The sequence below is a fragment of the Anopheles aquasalis genome, chromosome 3 (genome assembly GCF_943734665.1).
Source record: "Anopheles aquasalis chromosome 3, idAnoAquaMG_Q_19, whole genome shotgun sequence".
Lineage (NCBI taxonomy): Eukaryota > Metazoa > Arthropoda > Insecta > Diptera > Culicidae > Anopheles > Anopheles aquasalis.
In genome coordinates, this window is record NC_064878.1 from 8832501 (window position 1) to 8855713 (window position 23213).

The 23213-nt window shown below is 49.0% G+C and overlaps 2 protein-coding genes across 4 annotated transcripts; both read right to left on the reverse strand.

Annotated features, from left to right (window-relative positions):
* Positions 1 to 68: 68 nt before the first annotated feature.
* Positions 69 to 2554, reverse strand: LOC126579203 (calpain-B-like). The gene is made up of 5 exons (XM_050242582.1): positions 2453 to 2554; positions 825 to 2384; positions 665 to 755; positions 283 to 597; positions 69 to 202 (listed from the first exon to the last, which is right to left on the reverse strand). The coding sequence occupies exons 1-5, from the start codon at positions 2552 to 2554 to the stop codon at positions 69 to 71; spliced, it is 2202 nt and encodes a 733-aa protein (XP_050098539.1).
* A 1682-nt stretch (positions 2555 to 4236) lies between these two features.
* Positions 4237 to 22393, reverse strand: LOC126576103 (tyrosine-protein kinase receptor). 3 transcript variants are annotated; one of them, XM_050237215.1, is made up of 13 exons: positions 22356 to 22393; positions 15772 to 17769; positions 13505 to 14201; positions 13115 to 13434; positions 12114 to 12468; positions 11878 to 12043; positions 11513 to 11810; positions 10844 to 11444; positions 10683 to 10781; positions 10417 to 10624; positions 10130 to 10345; positions 9991 to 10060; positions 4237 to 9924 (listed from the first exon to the last, which is right to left on the reverse strand). In XM_050237215.1, the coding sequence occupies exons 2-13, from the start codon at positions 16996 to 16998 to the stop codon at positions 8185 to 8187; spliced, it is 5997 nt and encodes a 1998-aa protein (XP_050093172.1). In that variant the 5' UTR covers positions 16999 to 17769; positions 22356 to 22393; the 3' UTR covers positions 4237 to 8184. The 3 variants fall into 3 exon arrangements, with proteins under 3 accessions (XP_050093172.1, XP_050093170.1, XP_050093171.1); XM_050237213.1 differs by lacking the exon at positions 22356 to 22393 and adding an exon at positions 19319 to 19500 and having other exon boundaries at positions 15772 to 18035; XM_050237214.1 differs by lacking the exon at positions 22356 to 22393 and adding an exon at positions 19319 to 19410.
* Between the last annotated feature and the right edge of the window lie 820 nt (positions 22394 to 23213).

The following is a 23213-nucleotide window of genomic DNA, read 5'->3' on the forward strand; positions in this document are numbered from 1 at the left end:
AAAAGAGAATAAATTAATAAAATATTTTTTTTCCCAAATATCCCAGTTAATTCATGTTTAAAGTCGCTTCAAGGTCGCGCATTTTTCATATCCACCGTAAGTTGGGATTTCAAACACATATCCAACAGCTTCCTCCGGCCGTAAAGTTCCTTGAAGTACATTGCCGTTGTAGGTTGTGCCAGGCCCCGCATGGTGCACCATTCTGTGGTGAAAGAAGCGTGACAAATGTCAATCAGAACCCTTTCTGCTAAATTATTAAGTTACATTTCCGCAGTTACTTACCAATTATTTCACGAGTTTCCATCGCACAGACAACGAACGTAGCGAGATCCATGGGGAGATACTGGTGCACGTGGACAATTGTGCTCAATGCTCGCGTGTCAACCAGAACACCACCGGCAAATAGTGCATTTCGTAGGTCAAAGGTACACAGCTTACCATCGGGCGCGTTACAGTGTTGCCGGAAAATTAGCTCCCACGAGGTCATGTTTTGTAGCAACACTTCGGTTTCGTCACTCCGGAGACACCCTTCGTTCGACTGATTACCGTACCAGTAAACCAGTGTGCGCAAGGTCTCTTCGTCGATAGTAAGACCGTCTGTTCGAAAGGAATAAATTTTTTGTTAGTGTACATGTTCTCAAGTAGCTCTCTGATTATTACTTACCAAACGCTGATTGTATCATCTTTTGAAGCTCCTGAATCGTCACTGGTAATACCGCATTGTCAAAATTATTCGTTGGGATATATTTTTCAACCTGCAACAAACAATAGACATGTAAAGGCAGAGTCACTTTGAGGACAATCAGTACTGTACATCAACTCACCGCATTAGTGGTGCATCCCAACGACTGCTCCAGCGATTCGACCTTAAGTGATCCTTCCGAGAAAATGCGCATAATGAATTCGCCATTCAACTGTGGCTTCCAGGTGTGCGGTACTATCACGTATCTTCCTGCCGGTAGCAGCAGCCTTTTAACCAATTCACGCTCCGACTTAAGCTCCGGACACCCATCGACGGCAGTGGCAGAATCGAAGAAACTTTTCGGTAGCGATCGCGTACAATCGGAGACTTCTGGGCCAACGGGGAACACGAGAAAGCGGATAGGTATCTCGTCTACCGATTGGCGATGGTTATGCTTCGGTCTTAAGCCAATCGTCACGCCTATCGGTGAATCTACGATCGCATCGATCTCGTTACTCTCAGTCTCAGATTGCTCGTTTCCTTTGCCTAGCTGAATCAGATACTGGGGATTGCGGCAAAAGCTGGCACTGTCCGAACCACCGGCCGATACACCGCGTACCCATTGACCGTGGAGCGTTATCATTTCGTTCGGCTCGCAGGCCATCTGACCTTGCAGGACCGAAGAAGGACACTGGTGACAGATGGTAAGATCATCGAAGTAGGTCACGAACTCATCGTAATGCATCCAAAACTCGCCATCCTCTTTCACGGAGCACAGTTGTTTCCGTTTCTTACTTGTCACCCTTTCCCACTCACTCGATTCATCACTCCACGCTCGATTCCACTCGTCATATCCCCATGGATTCCGCAAACAGATCAAGCGTATTTCACGTGGCTCCTGGTCCTCCATACCGATCATGTGTTTATGCGAGTGCAGTCTCTCCACTCGTGTGATCGAGTACTCGTGCCCCTTGACAAGGTTCACCAGCCGCAGCAGATCATCCGTCTCTACCTTTAGGATTCCTGCCGTCACGAGCGTGTCCCGTACCGTACATTTCTCCAGCCGTTCGAACAAATCGATTGGTTGCCAACCTTTGAGCGTATGCGTCTCGGCCAACCCGCCAGTTAGGTCCACTGTACCTTCCCAACCGGTACCACCTGCCAGGGCGTGGTAGCAGCCGTGTAGCTTTGCATAAGCCTTCTCCAACAGAGCACTCCAGAATTCGTTCTCCACCGAGGAACGGCCATACAGCAGCTCCTCGCCCCGAGTAACCGGTAACCGATCGTCGACTACCACCTCGACCCACCGGCCGTAATGCCAGAAACGGAAGTGAAATACACCGGCATACTGATCCTTATCCGAGAAATTCCCATTATCCGTTGGGACAACACGCTCGAAGAGGTGTGGCTTCGAGGCCAGACTGGCACAGGACGAAAGGAACCAACAATTTCCCAGTTCTCCCTGTCTGATGTCGAACCGCGAGTATCCGTCGGTGAAAAACTGCGGATCATCCACAATTTCCTGCGGCCGTTTCCATTTTATCCCGGATTTTCCACGATTCGGTGGCGGTGAAGTGTAGATCGAGAAATCTGAGGCGGAAAACGTGGGATCCTCGAACAGAGTCCCGTTCGCTAGGCAGTGCGCTCGGATTGCGCTAAACTCCTGACCATGCAGCGTGCAGCTAACTTGGTCAGCTGCATTCTGTTGTAAAACGAAAATAGATCTAGAAATGAGGAGCTACAATCGTGCAGCGCCGTTTTAAAATTTACCTTCTTTACTCCTACTTCAGCTTTACAGGATGCGACATCACTGTTCGATTCACATTTCGACTTTACATCACTCGCTTCCGATAAACACTTTACGCTTTGCATGGTCCGCGGATCCTGTTCTGTTCTTGCCAAGTATTTCGAAAAGACTGACCTACTCCGTGCAACGCTGGATCCTTTTTTATTCAACCGCCCGGGGGCAGCCTTCTAACCTCTATCAAACACTGGCGCCGGAAGGGGTAATACCATGGTCACTGCAATAGAAACGGGTTCCACGACGAATGCATTTCGTCTACACGCGACGCGCTTACCATACGCGTACTCAAATAAATAATATTGTCGCGTGCCTTACTGTCGGTTGAAATGTATAATCTTGCGAAGCGACGAAGAGTAACATTCTAGCTGGAAGCTTCCCATTGCCGCGGTAATTTAGAGTGTGAATAATGTACTCCGTGATTCAGAGTGTTATCTGGTAAGGCCATCGCGAGCGAGGATATCGAGCGAATTGACGCAAAACTTTTAACGCACGTCAATAGTGCCACCTCCCAAAACTTCCGTTAACTATCATCAACTAGAGAAACAAAAAGAAAAACAGCACACTTGTTCGTCATTATTTGTTTATTAGTCAGTTATGATAAGAGTTTCCTTACAACATTTTTCTGGGTCAACGTGTGTGTGTCTGTGTGTGAGTGTTTTAGTGTGGGTGTGAGTATGTTTTTCTTTTTCTGAATGGAGTCTTGATTAATGCATGTACGATTCACACGGGCCGGTACGGGATTGTGCTTCGTTACAGTTTTTTTTTCACATTCATTTCCCTTCCGCTGCGATTGCAGCCCATTTCCTTTTTTGGTATGACACCATTCTTTTGTTTGCTCTTCTAACGCCTCTTTTGACTGTTGTTCAAATGTGTTTCACGTTGCCAATCGTCTGTTCCGCCTTCCAATCCGTTTTTTTAGTGTTTTTCCCACATTTCACTCGTTCTTGCGCTTGCGCTCTTGTTCAGTCCATTGTTGTGCACTAATCGTTATGTTAGCCATCGGTTGACAGGTTTGCGATACTGCTTATCTGGGTGTGGGGGTGTGGGTGTGTGTCTGTTTATGTTTTCCTTTTTTTGTCATTTTCCATTTGTTCATTTTTATACATAAATATCAGTAAATAAATAACATTAATACTGTTTCTATCCTTTTAGCTCCACTCCACCAACCACCCGGTCACCGGTTTTCTTCACTCCTTTCTGTACTCCACTGTGCGCGTTATTAGCGCCCCACTTTCGATTAAATTTTAGTTACATATTTTCTTTAGACGGTGTTCTTGGGAGGTTTTTTGCTACAACAACTTTCTGACTTTGCTTGCTGCTTGGGTTTCCTGCTTCCTGCTGGAGGAAACCGAAACATAATGGCAATGGAACGAAAACGCTCGGCAGATATACATTTACAGTTATCCTACTTCATAACTGATCGCACCTCCGATCAGTCAACGTCACATCAGTGTGCAAGTGTGGTCTGGTGGCTTAGCGAGCACACATCCGATCGACCTTCTACAGCCCCATAGCGCTCTTGTAGGAGGAGAGGTCACTGAAATAAATGATCGCTAAACCAGCAAACCTTGCGCATTGCGCATCGGCGCCTCCATTCGCCTTCACACCGTCATGCCGGTGTCACTGCCCGTTATCGCACCCGTTATGTACACATACATTCGCTCTCTCACACATACACACGATCGCACATCCATGCACTCGTACGGATCACACCCACAGGTAATTAAAGCATGTTTGACTTCCACTTGGATCCATCTTAGGTTTTATTTTATTACTTTATTTCGGTTTTGTTTTAACAGTCTCTACTCCACACCCCGCCCGCTTCACTCGCGTATTTTGTTGTTCTTTTTGCTGTTGTTGTTGTTGTTCTTCTTCTTTTTTGCTTACGGAGAAGGAAGGTGGGCGCGGGTGGACACTTGTTTGCTTGGTTGGTTGGTTGGTTACACGAAAGGTTAGTTTTGCCTTATATCTTACGTAGCTAAATCTTGTTCTCCTTCCAAACGGTTCTCGTTGCTGCTGGTGCAACAACTGGTTTTTCAATTCTCAATGGCGCACGTTGGCTCTATCGTTTAGGATACCTTGTTAGTGTTTTCGGTTGTGTTGTCTGTGTTTTCGCATGCCTGTTTTGCATCGTTTTTCTTCTTCTACCAGCGCTTTATGCACTTTCTGCCCGCTTTCTGTCTATCCACATATACCGTTCCGCCGCTTCTCAGTTCCGTTTATGTCCAACTGTGTCTGTCTCTCTTTTATCCGCTTTCTAAAACACGTTTCCCGTATTGGTTGCCTTCTTATTTGTGTAAATATATAAATATGGGTGTGTTTTCAATGCACACAGGCATACATATGTACGTGTTGTATGTATGTATGTACGTTCAGCTAGACTTTCTTCTCGACACCACATTCTCAGACTCCTTGCTTGCTTGCTTGCTTCCATGCTTGTTGTCAAGGAACCTTCCGGTGCTTCCTTCGATGCCATTGCCGACGCCTCAATCCCCTTTCGCATGCATGCATCATCTCTTTATCAAAAACCGCAACCACAGCACGCTCCAGTGTTGGCTCCGGCTTGGATGGGGCGTCCTTTTTATCCGGAATGGGCACGGGGAACCGAAAACCCGCGGGGAAGTACCTCCCCATTACTAATTTTTTATCACGTCGATAAATTTTACTATACAGAGCGCACGCTTAACCCACGCCATTTGTTTGCTGCGGGTGTATCTGTGGGTGTGTATTTCTTTGTATTCCTCTTTTTATCTCCCTCGCAAACAGTGCGCCCTTCGCTACAGCACAAAACAAACTGCCACTAGTTAACATGAAACCAATTGTTGTGGAACAAATTTTTTTGGGATAATCCTTGCGCGCAATACTATCTGCACTTCCCGGTAGCTGCTCTCTCCCTCTACCATCGAGGACCTAGGGCACACTACAAAGTGATGCGCATATCGTGTATATTTATCGGGCATGTTCGGTGTCTGTGTATATCCTTTAATGTGTATGTGGGAAAGGGGAATTAGGGGTGGTTGGGAGATGTGGGTTGTGGTATATTTTTTATGTATAATGCATCATATCTATGTCCGCTAATCTGTGTATGAATACGAAAAAAGCGCTCTCAATTTCTAAAGCATTTTCACATACGTACATACACACAGACACACATACACGGATGGGGCCAACACTCAATCACCGACACATATCGTGCGTGAATTGGCCTCCAATGGCTCCTGGTTTTGGTGAGGTTGGTTTTTCTTTTTTCTTTATATAATTTTGTCCTCTTACACTGCGTCGTCGTTGTACGAATTTTATCCTTTTCCATCTAATCGGGAGCTTCCAGCTCTCTCTCTCTCTCTCTCGCTCTCAATTCCTCTTTTTTCTGTGTGTTTTTGTGGAATTATTTCCCTACGGGATCCAACAATACAAAGTTTGTTTTATTGAATAATACTAATCACATCCATATGGGTTTTCTTCTGTGTTTTGTTCCATTTTTGTTTTCCGTCCCCGATGGCACTCCATCTGCGCTGCGCAACCTTACCGTGGACAAAGGACATGGTATGCTGCCTGGCAAACATCATCTTACGTAGCTAATATGGGTCTACAATAACACTAAACATACACACGACAGGAGACATACACAGGGTCAATGCTGCCGCAACCGCGTGTACTGGTGTGTTACCTCCTTAACCTCGACCTTGACTCCGTGTCGTGTAGAATGCACTCTGACCACTGCTACTACTATGCTATTACTACCCCAATGCACCAGGGGCCGGGAGGGACACCGTCTAGACATTACTAGGCGGGTGTCAGACTCCTCGCCCCGCCGGCTGTCGGGTTTTACAAACTGATTATCCTGTACAATTCTATCAAAATCAATCGTCAAACGTTCACATGTGTACAATGGTGTGGTTTGGTTTGGATTTGCTTTTGGGCATCTGCGCGCGGCGCGATTAGCTTACTTTGTTTCGTTAAGTTCTGCTGGTAAGGTTTAGGATGCGCTTCCCTCCTTGCACCTTTTTCATTATTTTGGCATCAGAGAATTCCAGTTCCTTGTTCATGCATCGACATACACAGCTCACCGGCTGCTTTGTTACGACGTGCTTCTTATCGTAGTAAAGTTATTTAATTTGTTGCTTTTTTGCTGCAACAGACACAGACACGCACACACAGAGACAGACACCACCTTACCATGACATCTAGTTTCTGCATTACTTCGTTTCTTTTTTAAAAAAGGCCACCCACCACCACCAGGAATGAGTGCTGCAACATAAATGAAGCTGGATTAGGAGGAGACACTGCGGTGTTCTTGTTTTTATTTTTCTGTGCCACAGAGAGAGAGAGAGAGAGCGAGAAAGATACCTAAACGATTAATCAACTCATGATTCACACCACCAGCCAGTGTGCCGTTAAACAAACATCTACATCTTTCTGGATTACAAACAGTAATTTGTTTAACAATTTCATCTCCTGTACTCCTTCCGGCGCGTGTGTATCCATTTTAATTGGTGCATTCCACATCCGTTTTTCACTAACCCTGGTACAATGCTTGTGCTGTGCGTTCTCTTCCTGCACCTCACTCTCTTTCGCTCTCTCTTCTTCTAATACAAAGACCTCTAATGGTCCAGCGAAACTCGCGCACAGCACAGGACACAACAACATCAGATTAATCAACACACATCTTCGCGCGTACTGTTTCGCACAACAAACAACCAAAGACAAGGGTGATTCCGTCCTAATTAGCTTATTAGTTTGGCCAAATTATCACAACCACAAACACTGCTTAAACGTAATAATAGGCGAATCGCATGCGCGCGCTCGCGCTTTATTGTAACATCATTTTCGTTTCTTCGCCCTTCGATTTCTTCTCGGGCTTCGTTTGGGTCGGTGAGGGTGAAGGAGTTGAGCAAATGTTTGCAAAGTGTTGCCTTGGAGTGTGACCATATGCATAAACATGAGCCAAGCGAGTCAAGGACGCGCACCGGAGAACCGTAATCCTCTCTCGGAAGCGGCTCGGAAGCTGCTCGGAAGCAGAAATCGAAATGCAATAAAATGCCGGCCATTTAGTGATGGCAGCACGAGAGTCTAATGAGACCAATGTGCGGTTTGCTCTTTATAATAGGTCCAGTTGTCTTGTGAAAGGTCAGATCCTTCAGTGAACCTTGGGTTCTTTATGAATTTCTATATTTCGCTGTTGCCTTTGCTTTGCTGTAGCAGCAATGGGGTGTGCGATATTCCGATTCTTTCCCCTCGTCTTCCCCCCGTGTTTGCCTTGTTCCAACACACCCGCGAGATCTATTAGATTGTGCTATTTACATTTACGGGAGTGCCAATGCACCGGACCACTTTACACTTAGATTTTTACTATTCTTATATCTCTCTTTGTGTCTTCTGTGTTTTATATATATGTGACTGTGTGTTTTGTTTGTGTGTATGGTGGTTATGATAGTATTGACTTTCGTTACGAAATACTTTGTCAAATTAGTCAACGGCCAACGGTGTGGCCGGACCAATGTAATAATTTGTTTGTTGCTGTAGTCTCCAAATTCCGTACCTTCCATTCCGACGGCGACGACGACGACGACGGGCACACTCCGAATATACCATATTGACTAACAAGTACAAAAGATCCAAAAATAGTATCGTCGAACCACTTCCGTTCGATCCCCATCGATGATCGGTCTCTGGCATTCTATAAAAACTCTCGCACCGATTAACAGCTGATCTCCGAGTGGTTCTCGGGGCTGATGTACCGCTCGCTGAACGTCTGGATCGTAAAGGGTGCCGCCGTCCGGGACGGATCCTGGCCACCGATCGTCGAGCTTTTGTCAATTCCATTCGCACCACCACCATTGCCACCGGTATGATGGCCGTGGTGGCCGTTCGAGTTGTGGCCAATGACAGCAGCCCCATTACCACCACCACCACCATTACCGCTGCCCACAGTGCCCCCGTTACACGTCGGTCCGTTGCTGTACGCCAGCTTATCCATCAGGACGCCATGATCCACATGATTGTTGTTGTTATGGTTGTTGTGGTTGTTGTGGCCATTGGTGGCGCTGCTGCTGTTGCCATTGTTCACACCATTCCCATTGGCACTGTTCATCATGCGGATGTTGGCGTACGATGTTCCACCGACGTGGTTCTGCTGCATACTGAGTGCGGCCGGATCGAGTGTGATCGGTGGTGGTATGCTGCTGAGCAGTTTCGCGGTTTCGATCGGTGACTCCATCGCCGTCGGCCCGTGCCCATTGTGTCCCGTATTCCCATTCGAAAGTCCATTGGCACCCGGTGGCAGTCCGTTCGGGAGTGATGGTTCAACGATCGGATTACCGAACGAGATTGGCGGTTGTATTGCGGTCGGCGTTTGTTGGGGGGTATCGAGTGAGATCAGCTTATCGGCTACCTCGGGCATTACGGGAGGAAGCTGAGAGATGGCCGTCGGTAACGAATCGCACACCCCTTGGGCCGTTCCGGCGCATCCAGGGCCCATGGAATCCGTCATTCCTGGCACTGGTGGCGGTGGAAGGGCCACGGTAGAAGCCACGGAACACACCTGCCCTCCGGGGTGCTGCCGGATGAAGGACGTTTCCCAGCAGGTCCCGTTGTCGGCGTTCATTATCTGACCCTGCTGGGGTGGTAATGGTGGTCCAGTGTGGTTCCCGGTGACGATCGTACCGTTAAGCATCCTCGGTGAGGCCGTCTTGGGTGGGGTACAGGTTAGCAGGGAGTCTGGGATGGTGACACCGGTCGCCTCGCTCAGTAACCGCTCCGCAACGGACCGAGGACCGGGCAGTGGGATCAGATAGTCGGAGGAATTCGGCACCTGAAGACAGAAATCATCGTTCCCGGGTGGACGCATGATCGTCGTGTCCCGCTCGTTCGACGGTGGCCGGAAGAAGCTCGGTAACGGGGCGTTCATCACCTCCGGATCCTGCGTGCAGGTCGTGAGCCGTTCGAGCAGATTCGAGAACGTCGGTCGCTCTTCGGGCGTTGGATTCCAACAGTCCGCCATGATGCGGTACACGGCCATCGGGCAACCCTGCGGGGCATCCAGCCGTCCACCGCCCGTCACAAGCTGCATGACGTCACGGTTCGGCAGGCCGGTGTAGGGCATCAACCCCAGGCTAAACACCTCCCACAGGAGCACCCCGAATGACCAGACGTCCGTTTTCGAGGTGAAAATCCCATCGAGGAACGCTTCCGGTGGCATCCATTTGATCGGTAGCATCGCTTTGCCACCTTTCCGGTAGTAATCCGACCGGTAAATGTCCCGTGCCATACCAAAGTCAGCAATCTTGACCACCCGGCCCGGTCCTTTGCTGCTTAGCAGGCAGTTGCGCGCGGCAATGTCCCGGTGGATGAACCGTTTGCTCTCCATGTACCGGCAACCCTTGGCCACGTCCAGGGCGCAAAAGATCAGATCCTTCATCGTTAGCGGTGAGGGGCGTTCCTGGATGTGAGAGAGATGAAGGACAGTCAGAAGGAGGTCTAGACTTGCAAGAATTGTTGCACTAACCGGTTTATTGCGTCCTTCTCGGAGGAAATTTTTCAGATCACCACCGGCCAACAGTTCCAGTACGATGAACCTAAAATGCCGGAAGAAGGCACGATCACGAGCAAGTCCTTTCACCTATTCACCCCCTTTCCCCACTTACCTCGGATGCCGGTCGAAGCAGACACCGATCAGATGGACAATGTTCGGGTGATTAAACTTCGCCATAATGGCAGCCTCCATCAGGAAGTCCGATTCGGCCTGGCCGGTGGACATTTCGGGGAGCGTCTTTACGGCCACCGGCATCTCGACCGCATCACCGTCCCGGTGGCGGTACAGGCCTTGGTATACCTCACCGAAGGCACCCTGTCCCAGGGCTCTGTTTGGGGGATTTAGAGATTCAAAGCTTAGTTTCCGTTCTGTTGGGACTTGTTTGACCTGGACACTTACTTCACTAGACGCAGGCTCTCGCGTGCCACCTGTGGCAGGCTCTTGACATCGACGTTACCGTTCAGGATGCCATCACAACCATAGTTCGGATTGAAGTTGGTCAGCGCCGAATCGTCGGCGGTACTGCGCAGCCGGCTCAGCTGCAGATCCTGCTCCAGCAGCATCTTGTGGCGTAGGGCCGCCTGGCGCTTACGTTGATACCGATTATCTACCGGACCGGAGTGTGTTAGTGAAGAGTTCAAGTAAAGCTTTAGACTTAGACTTACAAAGAATGAAGATAAGACTGCCGAGGGCAAGACAAAGGACGACCACGATCGCGACAAAGAACGCTATCAGGTACTGCATCTCGACCGTTTCCGTGGGCACTGTGTTTGAAGAGAAAATTCCAATGAAAATCTCCATCCACAACACGCTTGAAGCCACTTACATTCGCACGCAGTATAGTTGTCCGGTTTGAGGGCCCAACCATCCGGACAGATACATCCGACGGTCGCCCGGTACTCATCGAGGGCCACACAACGATAATCACATCCACAACCCTGTATCGCGGGTATAATCAACACCGCACCGTGGCCACTGTTTGCCCCGGAGTACTCCATCGACAATTCAGGAACGTTGCGCTTGGAGGCCAAGAACGACGAACCGCCTTCACCGTTGGTCGAGTTGATCATCGTATCACCACCCGAATATCCTCCACCACCGCCTCCCGTATCGCAACCACCACCTCCTCCACCGAAACCACCCTGCCCGTGGCTACCACGGGGCGTATAGCACGGGATACCACCGCGGCCACCTTCCAACAGTGACGCACCGTACCGTGGATCGAGTCCCATGTCCGCCTGTGCTCTCCAGCCACCACCAGGCCCAGCACGGCGTGTCTGATCACCGTGGGCCGATCCGGATACGTCCTTCTTGTGCGACAAATACTTCTTTCCATGCTGCACATCCTCGTCCAGGTATCGGCCAACGCCAAGTCCTCCACCACCACCGGCCACCAACAACGGAACCGCCGTATTGGCTGAGTTCAGCTGGAAGCAGAGGAAAGCGCAGTGCATTAAATGAATGAATCATCAGAACGGTGTCGAAGGTAGCTTACCAGAAACACGTACGTCCCACCGCCACCACCACCGGCACCTTCCTCGATGATCGTATTCTTGACCTGCTGCGTTTTCGAGTGCATCCACGTGGTGTCCGCGTTGAGTTGCTTGTTGCGCAGTTCGCACGATTCATCTCGATAGCCCATCGATTTGATGCACGCATGTTCGCCACTCTGCCCCACCAGAATGTAGATCTCTTCGTCTTTGTGTAGCTCCAGCACACTCAGTACCATGGCGCCACGGGATGAACCTACACCACCGGATCCAAGCCCTCCGCCAGCCCCTTTGGCAATGATGCTGTAATGGAACGACGGAACCGATCAGTCGAGAGGTCCTTAAAACATCACAGAAATCGATCACATACGTGTAGTATCCTTCGTTTGGGACCTTCCACGCTTGAATTCCCTTGAACGGGTGACTATCGATCACGTGCACGGCACTGAACGCTTCCGTATTGTTATACGATCCCAGACAATCCGTAGGAGTTGGCCCTTGTTGGCCCTTGGCGCCACAAGTGTTGAGTTCCAGATCTACAAGAACAAAAATTAACCAGATAGTAAACGATAGTCAATACAATAATTTCAATCGCACTGATCTTACATGATTTGCCGACAAAATCTTTGTGCGGTTGCTTAACGCCACCGATACGCGGGTCCCAGTAGTTGTAACCCTGTAGATGTTCGGCCGGAATGTTTAACCCGAAGCACTCGGGACTGAGCGAAAAGTCATCGATGGCCACGTCGGAGAAGATCCGCATGCCCATCCGTGCCTCGAACTGCAGATAGTACTTGGTGGTGATGTTCGGAAGTACCACCTCGATACGGACCCAGTCTTCACCGAGATTTTTCGAGCTCCACCAGAGCGTCGTCGTGAAGTTCTCTTTCTCTCGGATCTCGACGCTCGATAGATTGATGCTGCCCGCGTTCATGCCATACTGATGGACGTAGAAGCGGACCTGCAAAGAGGGGGGGGGGGGGGCAAGAGGATGACAATTATTAAATCCATTATCAAAGGAACGAGCTAGGACCTATTGTGGGTTTTTGAACGTTCAACAACTTGAATGAAATATCTCGAAACGATTTGAGCAACTATTTTTCACTACTATTTTTAATAAGATCTAGAACGAGAGCATACATCGCCAAAATCGCCCAACATCACAGTTGCCGGTAGTTATGGTGATGCTGTTAAGAATTAACAGCGGCCGAAAGTGAGCGTACGGCTAGTGGATGCCAAACAATCGTGTTTAAAAACATAATTACCGCTTGCTGATAGTTTAGTTAAATTAGTGATAATGCTACGAAATATCACAGTTTATCGGAAAGTGTTCTCTACCCCTAAAGATTTGCCACCACAGTGACTCTTTCCGTATAAAAAAGTTGAAGGAATATTTTTATCGAATTCGAGTCGCCATTTGAAAAGCATAATGCCGTGACTACTCGATCGAACGAGTGAAATAGTTCATCTTTTCAAAGGTTTGCCGGGACGGGAGCTTGAACAGGCCCCATAATCGAAAAATGCGAAGTTCGAGTGAATTTTTATCAAACGTTAAAAAACCACCAAAGGTGTCAATAGCTTCTGAGAGCCGATGCGAGGGACATTACCACACAGGAGTTGCGATACGGTGAGCTAGCGTTCGTGTGCACCATCGGCGGTGGATTGAAGACGACACTGTTCATGATAGCATTGCTGGCCAGTCCAACCAGCGATTTCTTCTCACTATCGTTCGCATGCTGGTTCATGTTGACGAACATGTAGTACCCGGTAACGTTCTCATTATCGTGCGTATGGTCCATATCGGGGCCCGTTTTTTCCGTCGGTGTTGGACCCGAGTGCCGAGCCCAGGACAGTATCACGTTGCCATAATTCTGCCAACCACACCAACCCGTCTCAAAGTCACACCGTCCACCGAAGGGTATTTTGTCTGGAAAGAGGAACGAGATGTCAGTGACTTCCTTCGGCCTACTGAGGTGGGCAACTTCCCGGATACATACCACAATTCATCGCCTCATCCTCACTCTCATCACAGTCCACCGTGATGTCGCAGATTTTCGGTGTTTTAATGCAAACCGGTGCCCGGTTTGCCATACACTGAACCTGCGAGTAGCTGCAATTGCTCGCGCTGACCGAGTCCGGGAAACAGTTGACCATCTTCAGGTTATCGATGCTGACGTGACCGCGCGGTTGCCCACCGAGCTTGTTCGGCACGACCTCGAACAGCACCCGGAAGTCCTTCGAGATGCGATCGATCCGGAAATCGTTCATCTGCCACTTGCGCAGATCGTTGCCCATTATCTCGGCCGGTACCCAGCTCGATTCCTGCCCATTGCCGGTCGTTTCGATTACGATCCGGATGCTGCCGTAGTGCATGGCACTCTGGTGGGTTAGCACCGATAGGTAGCAGTTTTCGCGTGTCGCTCCAAAGATCGGTGAGGTCAGGATGTGTGGTTGGCTGTCTGGTGTTAGGCGAAGATGGAGGAAATGACTGGTGGTGCTGGACAGAGTGTCGGAAGTTGGCCCAGGCATCAGGCCGGTGTGGTTCGATTCGGTTAGATTCGCACCGGTCACCACCTGGAATCCGTTGGGGTCGCTTTCGTCCCACGTCCAGGCACACTCCGTCTCGAAGTTGCACCACATACCGAGTATCTCGGTCACGTCGGAGTGCTGTTCCGGTATCGTGCCCGTGTAGCGCTACAGAAAAAGGAGAGAAATGGATGATGCAGTTAGTACACAAGTTAAAACGGGCTAGCGATGAGCTTTCTAGACTAATCTACTGCAATTTTAAACCTATTTTTAAACGTATTGTGTCTTTTGTGTGGTTTTTTTTAACATTTTTCCGTGAATGTTGATCGATTCAAGAGTGTTGTGTGAAATTTTGGCATGAATCGAAGGAAAACTGACCAAGTTATATAGTTTTGAAAAGACGCACAAGTCTCAATTTCATCGTAGCATAAAAACTAATGGGCCAACGGATTTGAAATTATGAACACATAATCTTTACACTATTTTCCAGGTAGCCTCGTCGAGTTTTCTAAAAAAATTGTCTATTTCTTTTTTTGAAGCAATTTTGTAAAATTCGCTTTTTGATAAAATCCTAAAAAACATTACATTTTCAATTTAAAAAATCTGCCAAAAATCTAAAAATTGAAAATTTAACAAAAACTAAACGCGGCTACCTGGATAAAGTTATAATCTATGAAAAAAATATTTATTTGTATTTTTCTGATGACCCATCACGCAGCTACGATGGGTACAGTCTTTGGTTCAAATCAAAAGACTTGCCGCTTAAGAACTAAGCGACGAACCCGGTTTGATCAACGTGTAATCAATTTTTCGGCTTCTAACAGCTACCAAAAATCGAAAATTTGGAAAATCAACAAAAAATTAATAGGGCTTTCTGGAAAAACTTAAAATCTAACCAAAAAAAATACTGATTTGTTCAGATGAGCCGGTAAGTGGCAACGATGGGCACCGGAAAGAGTGCCTTCATAAAGACACGTTTCCCTAAATTTTATGCGATGCAGGATGCTTTTTTACAAATTTTCCCCATAAAAGAATCAAATATTCTTGAAAAGTTGTAGTTTGAACTGACATTGACTTGAAAAAACCAAGTGGAATGGTTTCTTTACAAAAAATCGACAAAAATGAGCCCTTTTTCGACCCAAATTAAACATAGCGCCCCTCTTAAAGCCGATGTCGATAATGGATCGTGAACTGAGAAAAAGGAAAAACACACAAAGCGTCAATGTGACACCTCGTGCATCGTGTGAAAATGTCTCAATATCGCTGCTGGAGCAGCAGCAGCAAAGAGGGAAAGGAGAGCAGCATGGGAATCTATTTTGGAATTGCTTCGAGATGCTCGTGTCGCCGCTGTCCTGCGACCTGCTGCAACAGCCATTAATAGCCCCTCCCCATTTTGGTCAATCGCCAGATAATGGCAAATCATGGCCACTCGTCAATCTGGCACTGGTGGCGCTGTCGACAGCCTTGACAGCCCGTGCCCGTCCATTAATTATTCCAGCAGCACTCCAGCGTCGCTTACGCTGTTGGCACGTTGTGCACAAATATAGAACTGATGATCGCTTGTCAAATTGTCGCAAATATATCGAACATTTCAACGTGAATGTGTCGTGTTAAAGTTTAACCAAAAAGAACGATCACAAGGTCACAAGGACTTCCAGTTCCATTCTACTAATGCACATCGACATCGATCGACCAATTTCAGGTGCTTATTGCAAAGAAGATGGTAAAGAGGACTTACATTTTTTGCATCCTTGTTGATCTTCCGCAGCGCATTCAGCGGATCATCATTGTTGACGTTGGAACTCACCGGACCGATAGTTCCTGGTGCTTGCTTCAGAACACCATTACTTAACCCACGACTATTCAGCTTCCCCGATAGACTGGTCTGCCTGCCACTCCCTGGCACACCACCACCGACGGTCTGCTTGCGTCTTCCGGTCGTCTCTTGTGCGGATCCGAACGACATCGACTCACCAATACCCGAATCCAGTCCATTCATGTTGGTTTGCGTCTTTTTCTTGTGCAACTCGGCAGCGATTTGATTCAGCGACGTCTTTTTGCGCCCCCGTTGCCGAACCACACTGAATCCTCCCTGGGACTGAGGTTCCGTCGTTTTTGCGACACCTTGTGCCAACGCCGGATACAGCGGATCACCGGGTACGAGGTGGGCTGGTGCTGCGAAGCGCCCTCGGTTCGGTTGCTGTTCGAACTGCGTTCTCGCACCGACACCACCCTGGTGTGGCAGGGCCGGATCGAACCAACCACGGTGTGCATTGCCCGGTTGCGTATCCGTCGTTTTCGAGCTGCCCGGTGGTGAGGCCGGTGTTGGGAAGTACGGATTAATGAGCCGATTGCTCGCTTGGCGTGATCCGATCGAACCAGCCTCATTGCCACCACTGCGGGCAGCGCCAGAGTTCTGTTGCTCACCGTGGCCAGGCATCACTGCACCCGGATACGACGGTTGCTGTTGATGGTGATGATAATGATGGTGATAAAGCGGATGGCGATGCAGCTCATCATCGTGATCGTGATCGAGCTCTTCCAGCTGATCATGATCTTCCATGTCCACACTGTCGTACTCATCGAACGAATCCTCCTCATGCTGACCGGGCACGAACGCCGGTGAAGCTGTCCGTACCGGCGGTTGTTCCGTCGTTGACGTAGTGCTCGTCGTCAGCACCGGATGGACGGCGTTGATGACGCCGGTCGAGTTGAGCGGTGCACCGTACGTACTGTTACCGAGTGGTCGCTGACCGGCCACTTCCGGTGGTTGTTCGAGCAGATGCAGCAATGCCACCGCCACCATCACAAGAGAGGATCTTCGCCGAACACTCAGTCTACTACTCCTCCTTCCCTTCCCGGCCATCTCACACATCGTGGTCGTGCAACAGTTTTTTGTCACTTTCATTGTCACTGTCTGTTTTTTGGTGGACGTCTTGTTCCACCTGGCACCCTTCTCTATCATTCACTAGCTGTACCTGGCGGCGGTGTGGTGCTGATCCAGTTGGCCTATCGCCTTGATAAACAACGCCTAGCACGCACTATCACCATCACGCACTCACATCAACTCGCGCCGGTGAGAGCTTTCCGCTTCTTTCGCTGCAGACCAGGACCAGTTGGAGCTTTCACGAGCGCGCGCCCGCTCTCTCTCGCTCTCACTCTCTGTGTTTCGTCCTTATCGTAGTAGCACAAGAGCTGCCAGCCGCCCATCAACAGAAGCAGCAGTCGGCGACCTTGCGTTTGGGGCTGCTGCGCTTCTTGCAGCATCCGAGCGCAAGCGGCGTGTGTATTGGTGTGACGACGACGCCAGTAGTAGTGGTAGCAGTTGTTGTTGTAGTGGTGGTAGTTGACCGTCTTCTCCGGTTGTTACTCGTCGTTGCTGCTGCTTAGCCCTAGGCTTTGTACTCGTCGTACGTCGAGCCGTTGCTGGTAGAGGCTGTTCGAAGCTGTCCTCCACCGTCCGTCCACCGGAATGCATTTTCACGGTCCACGTACACACATGCACATACGCGGAAGGCGCACACTTACGTTCGCACTTACGTTACGAAATGAAAGTACAACCAAGTGAAGGCGGGACTACTCCTTGCGACATACGCCTATTACGATGTTCGTTTTCGATGTTTGTTGGCGTTTCACTGACGTTTCGTCGCCTACTCCACCTCGATGTTGCTTGCTGTTGCTGGCTTATGTTGCCTTAACCTCACTTTTCAGCACACCTTCACAAACCGTAGCTCACCTGCAAACAGGGAGTGGTGGCAGGGTAAATATAGATGTCGTTTACGTATCCAGTACGGCACTAGTACGATGTGCTGGCCAGGCTTCTATCCTGGACCAAGCGCTGACACTAAAGTCACTGTTAATGGCGGCCACTGCAAGCCACCACCATGGTACATGCTGCTCCAGCATGTCACTGAGCGTAGTTTTACACCTGGCACTATACTACGGTACATAACACATCACTGAATGTAGTACGCATGCAAACACACACTACCACTGTTGAGGCTGTTGGTGCGAAAGAACAACGTAATTCGTTTGATTTCGTCTACTAGAATCGTCGGCAGAGCAGTCTGGCTTGTCTGCTACTAACGTGTCATCTCGCATGGGCAGTGACTCGTAATGGCAGAATGGCACGCTAGTGGATCTTCAGCCGAAGGACTCCAGATGGAGTCAATACGGAGCGCACTCCATACTTTGGAGGTCTCTGTTCCTTTTTCTGCAACGTAAAACCTCTTGCCAGGCGTCCCTCTTGCGGTGGCCATGGGGTTGTTCTTTTAGAACAGGAAAGGGGCTAGAAGTGAGGGAGTATCGATGCGCGTGTATGTATGCGTACGTACCGCGCTAAGTATGATAAGTGAGGGGGCGATTTTTCACTTTGCTTCATTCATTCGGAAAAATTATTCTGCACACGATGTACGCACACGTTCACGCCCCATTTCGGGGGTGGCTGACTGGTGGGAGTGGGGTGTGGGATGCGAGGGAAAGGCGTCGAGTGCCGATGGGCTGGCGGGAGTTGGAAATAAACTTCCCACTGGCTCCCAAAAGATGCTGCGAGAGAAGAGAGACAGTTTGCGAGAAAGTGAAGAGCGAGGATTGAATAGAGAGAGAGAGAGAGAGAGAGAGAGAGAGAGAGAGAGAGAGAGAGAGAGAGAGCCAAAGAGAGTGTGAGAGAGAGAGAGAATGGTGTGTACGTGCATGGCTGTGTGTCGATTGGGAGTGGTAAAGATGGGCTGCTGGTGGGTTGGTTATCGAAGAGAAGAGAAATGAAAAAAAAAATACGGGAAAGAATTATCCATCCATCCAGCAGCCAACTGCAGAGAGAAAGGGCCAACCGAGGGGGCGCCGATTGCGGCGAGGACATCCGTGGCACACAATTTGGATTTTAGGGTTTTCCTTCCCAAGCGGATACAAGCGTCACAGCTCGGAGCCTACTTTTCACTGTCACTTTTGGTCGATTTTCCGTTTCACCTGCCATCGGAACCCACGGTGCTGTTGGATTGAATGCGTCGCCATTAGTGAACGTGGGGGTTTTGGGGTGGGAAAAACAGGGCGTACGTCGTACCGCACACAGGAGCACATACACGCAACACACAGATGCTGTGCTGGCAGAGAGATACTTTTTTTTACTTCACACAATCACGGATCATGGCCACCGCACAGGTGGACAAGTCGCCCATTTTTCCACGCTCGAATATGTCCCTGAGTGTGTGTCGCGGACCCGGGACCAGCATCAAAATGGCCACCGTTATACGTTACGTTGCACAAGCTCCGTCGGATCGCGGTCGCACCTTCGTCACCATTACACTAATCATCATGGCCAGATGGAAGGCCTTTTGCTGCTGTTGCTGCTTGTGCTGCTGGTGCTGGTGCTGGTTGAAAGGTTCAGTCTCATAGGCTGGCTGGCTGGTCAGGTTACACGGGTCTGCACGGCACTTTGCACTGCACTACGTCTTGGCAGAGCCTTCACTGGTGCTGGAGTGCTTTGCTTCGGGGTTTGGTCCGCTCTTCATCCGCGAGGATGCCAGCATCTGTAACGCTCTCTCGTACGAGTGCTCTCCCGGTTCGGAAGATGAAATCAGAGCCTTTCAATCGGTGGCGGAGGATGGCTTGCAGGATCCGTTTTTCTCACAGTCCTGTCCTGTCTCTCTCTCTCGCTCTCTTCAGTGCTCTCGCTCTCTGTGGCTCTCACGGTGGCTTCTGTGCTTCGATAATGCGATTGCTTTTCGAGGTGTCGAGCAGAAGATGAAGAATTGCAAAAGGTTACGGCACCGGAGTGTGTGTGGGGTTCCTGATTTTTCTTTTGCATTTTCGGCCTGAACCTGATTTGCTCTCATTTTTCGTGATCGAGGCGGAGTGATGAGCAGCGAGGCAGCTTTGCAGAGAGCATCCTTTTCCAACCATTTGTTTATTTCTTCCCATTGACCGTGATGGTGCTTTGGAAGACGATAAATAGATGAAGCGAGAGAGAGAGAGAGAGAGATAGGTAAAGGGCCATTCGTTCTGATTGCAAAACAACATCTGAGTGGCAAAAGCTCCCTGGAGAAACTTCACCGCAAGCGAGCATCCCTTCGTAACTCAGGCTAAAATCTTGATCAGCAGCAACACGCAGCATCCCGCTGAGTGAGTGGGTGGACAGGTGGCGTAATAGAATATGAGATTCTTCGCCCAAGAAGTTCCGCGAAGATTCGTAGTTTCGGTGAAATGTCTCGGCTTCCTTCGTGAAACAAGCAACAGCTAAAGAGTAGAGTTACGAAGCATTGGGCGTACCTGAATAGCAAAGCGTAACGTATGTAACGATTGTTTTTGTTTTTAAAAACCCGTTTTGGGGCGAATACTACTGCGAGCAGTCCAATGGAGACGCCTGGTAGCTGACGATTTTTGTTCGCACATGAGGCGTTAAAAATGCGTAAAACTGCCTGTTTTTAAACGATAAAAGGTCAAACTTGTTGCTTAGATCGAGATTGTGGGTAAGGGTGATCGAAAACACGTGAAAATACCACCATTCCAACATCATCAAGGTGTTGGTTCCAGCAATTCATGATTAATTGTTTAATTAAAATGCAAAAGTAATGATCGCAGATTAAGAAAAAACATTAAAAGTCGCCAAAAAACTGATCTAACGGAAAAGCTGTGATTTTTACATGTGAACACTTTCATATTTTTAAATGTGATACAAACGCGTTTTGAAAGAACGCATTTCTGCGTAAAACCAATGCCTCTGCTGTGAACGCAGATGCAAGGTTGAATAAGTAGGAGGCCATTACTACGAGGCAATCATAGTAACCATACCGCCTATCGTTCCTGCACTCTGTTCCTCGAATGTACCGTCGTGACTACGACTTAGTAATGGCCAGGAGAAGGAAAAATCAAATATCCAAAAAAACTACCCAACATTAGTGGTCCTCGATTTTTTCGTACGGTTAGCGGTGCGCCCTGCCCAGTTTACCTTTTCAGCAGTTACCACGAGAGCCGAGACATTTGGTCTTCACACAAGCAATACGCAAACGACGTCTCGCTGCGCTGGCTAAAAATATATTTTACGCTGAAACGGAGGGAAAAATGTGCAGAGAAATACGGCTGCTTATTAGTGCGGCATAGACGGGGGGAGGATTTTGTTAGGCGAATTTCAGTTTGCTATTCTTTTTTTTAAACTTTGGAGGTGGAGGGGGGTCCTTATTTTTTCTAACTCAGGTGTCGCTTCCACAGACGATCCTATTCGTTGTTTCAAGGCAAGGAGTGCGTGCGCAGCAAATCATCTGTAGTAACATTGCAATCAGCGCATGTTTTTGTGCCAATGTGTTCGCTGACTTAATGTAAACACTTTTTGGGCAGAAGAAAAGAAGGACACGATGGAATGCGTGTTTTATGCGTGGTTTTCACATTAAAAATGCAGATACTTTGAGGTCCGTCTCCATTCTCGATCCCAACAAACAAACAACTGGCAAACGAGATGCAATCGATGACCGAGAGCGAGAGGTGGACCAGGCAGCTTGTAAATAAATAATTGCCCCGCTTGATTGCGCAGCCTCTTGCGCGTCACGGCAGCCAACCAGCAAGAGCGTGGATCGAGAGCGGAAACGATCACGCCGCAGACAGCGCGAAGATTAAGAGGAGCAACCAACGAGCTAGAGACACGCGGCATAACCCGTGTGTACGGCATATAAACTCACACAGAGAGGCTGGCGTAAATTAATTCCGAAAGGGAATTGAATTATTCTGTGTCGACAGCGTCGCGGACCACAACGTCTTGGGCGCCGAGAAGCGTTGTTGTTGTTGTTGTTGATCAAGCTCTTCAGAGAGCAGCAATCAGAGAGTCATTCTGATTCCGATTGCATATGAAATCAGAAGCATTCGCGTTGCCAGTGACCTTTAACCTATGCTTCTGTGTGTGCTGGCGGCGCGCGTGTTAAATGTGATAATAATTATGAGGCAGATGTCGCGCAGGGGAATCTCGAAGCGTAAATCCCCGTCTGGCGAAATTTAAACCAATCTATCGTCGTCTTTTGCTCTAGCCGTCGGTGTTTCGGTTCCACCTAGAGTCACGAGCTGCCTATGCTTCGCTTTTTTGAGATGCACAGAAGCCGTAGAACGAAAGAAAAAAACTCAGACGATCGAGCGCACGTGACAACCATTTGGATGTCCTCAAAGGTTTTTTTTATGGCCGACGGTTTTGTCCGTTGATGCTCGTGCTCCGTTCGGTCAACGGATGATCTTCGGGGAAATATTTGTTTGCGTTCGTTTTCATTCCTTCATTCTTGTCATCACCATCTTCACAAATCCTAACAAATGCCCCATTTCCTGTGCCTAATTTTATGTGCTCCTTACACCGCATTCTTCATTGCTCCACTGTCTCTCACACTCTTTGTCGCAATCTGCGCGCACTGCAAAGACAAACTATCGTTTCACCGTGCCTTTTTGGCACCACGGTACCACTGGGACTGATCACGCGACACACGACGGCTCGGACTGCGACCCGCTAGGACGTCACTGGTCCGTTTCGCGATCATTACTGGCACGCTAGCACCAGGTTTGGAGCCGGATCGGCGGCCACAACAAACCAAAAGTGGGACGGCGCAGAGAAAGAGAGAAAGAGCGAGAGTGAACGATGTGATGCTGGTCACCGAGACCGATCTTGTTCTCGAGCTCGAGCTCTTCTGGCCGAGAGGAAATGTCGCCATCACGGGGGCCCGGGGGCGCCAGGAGAGTCGTCGGCTTGGTTTCGCGAAAGGGATGGGATCGTATTTTGTCTTGCCAGAGGGATGGTGCATTGGCACGGGACAACCAATCTTTTTCTCACATAAGACACACTCAGCACATGTTGGCGACGGCTGGCGACGGCTGGCGAGAGCTCGATCCTCGTATAGACGTACCGTGACGAAGATCGTCGGCACGGTCGGTTGTCTTTTGTCGTGGAAGCAGAGACGGAATCGTTGTTGTTTGTCTGAGGATCTGCTTCCAGTTTGGGGCCCTGTTTTGGGGTTTTTTTGTTATTTGTTTTCCGTTTCCACTGGCACTTTTGATTTTCTCTTACTCTCTGTGTCACATTGCACATGTGTCGCTTCGTTCAGATCATTTAAATGCTACCGGAACCCTCCTTCCCGTTTCCGTGACGTTCGCACACTTCCGAATTCTAAATTTATCGTGCATCTCGACGCCCTTACTGTGCATCTTGTGATGGTTTTA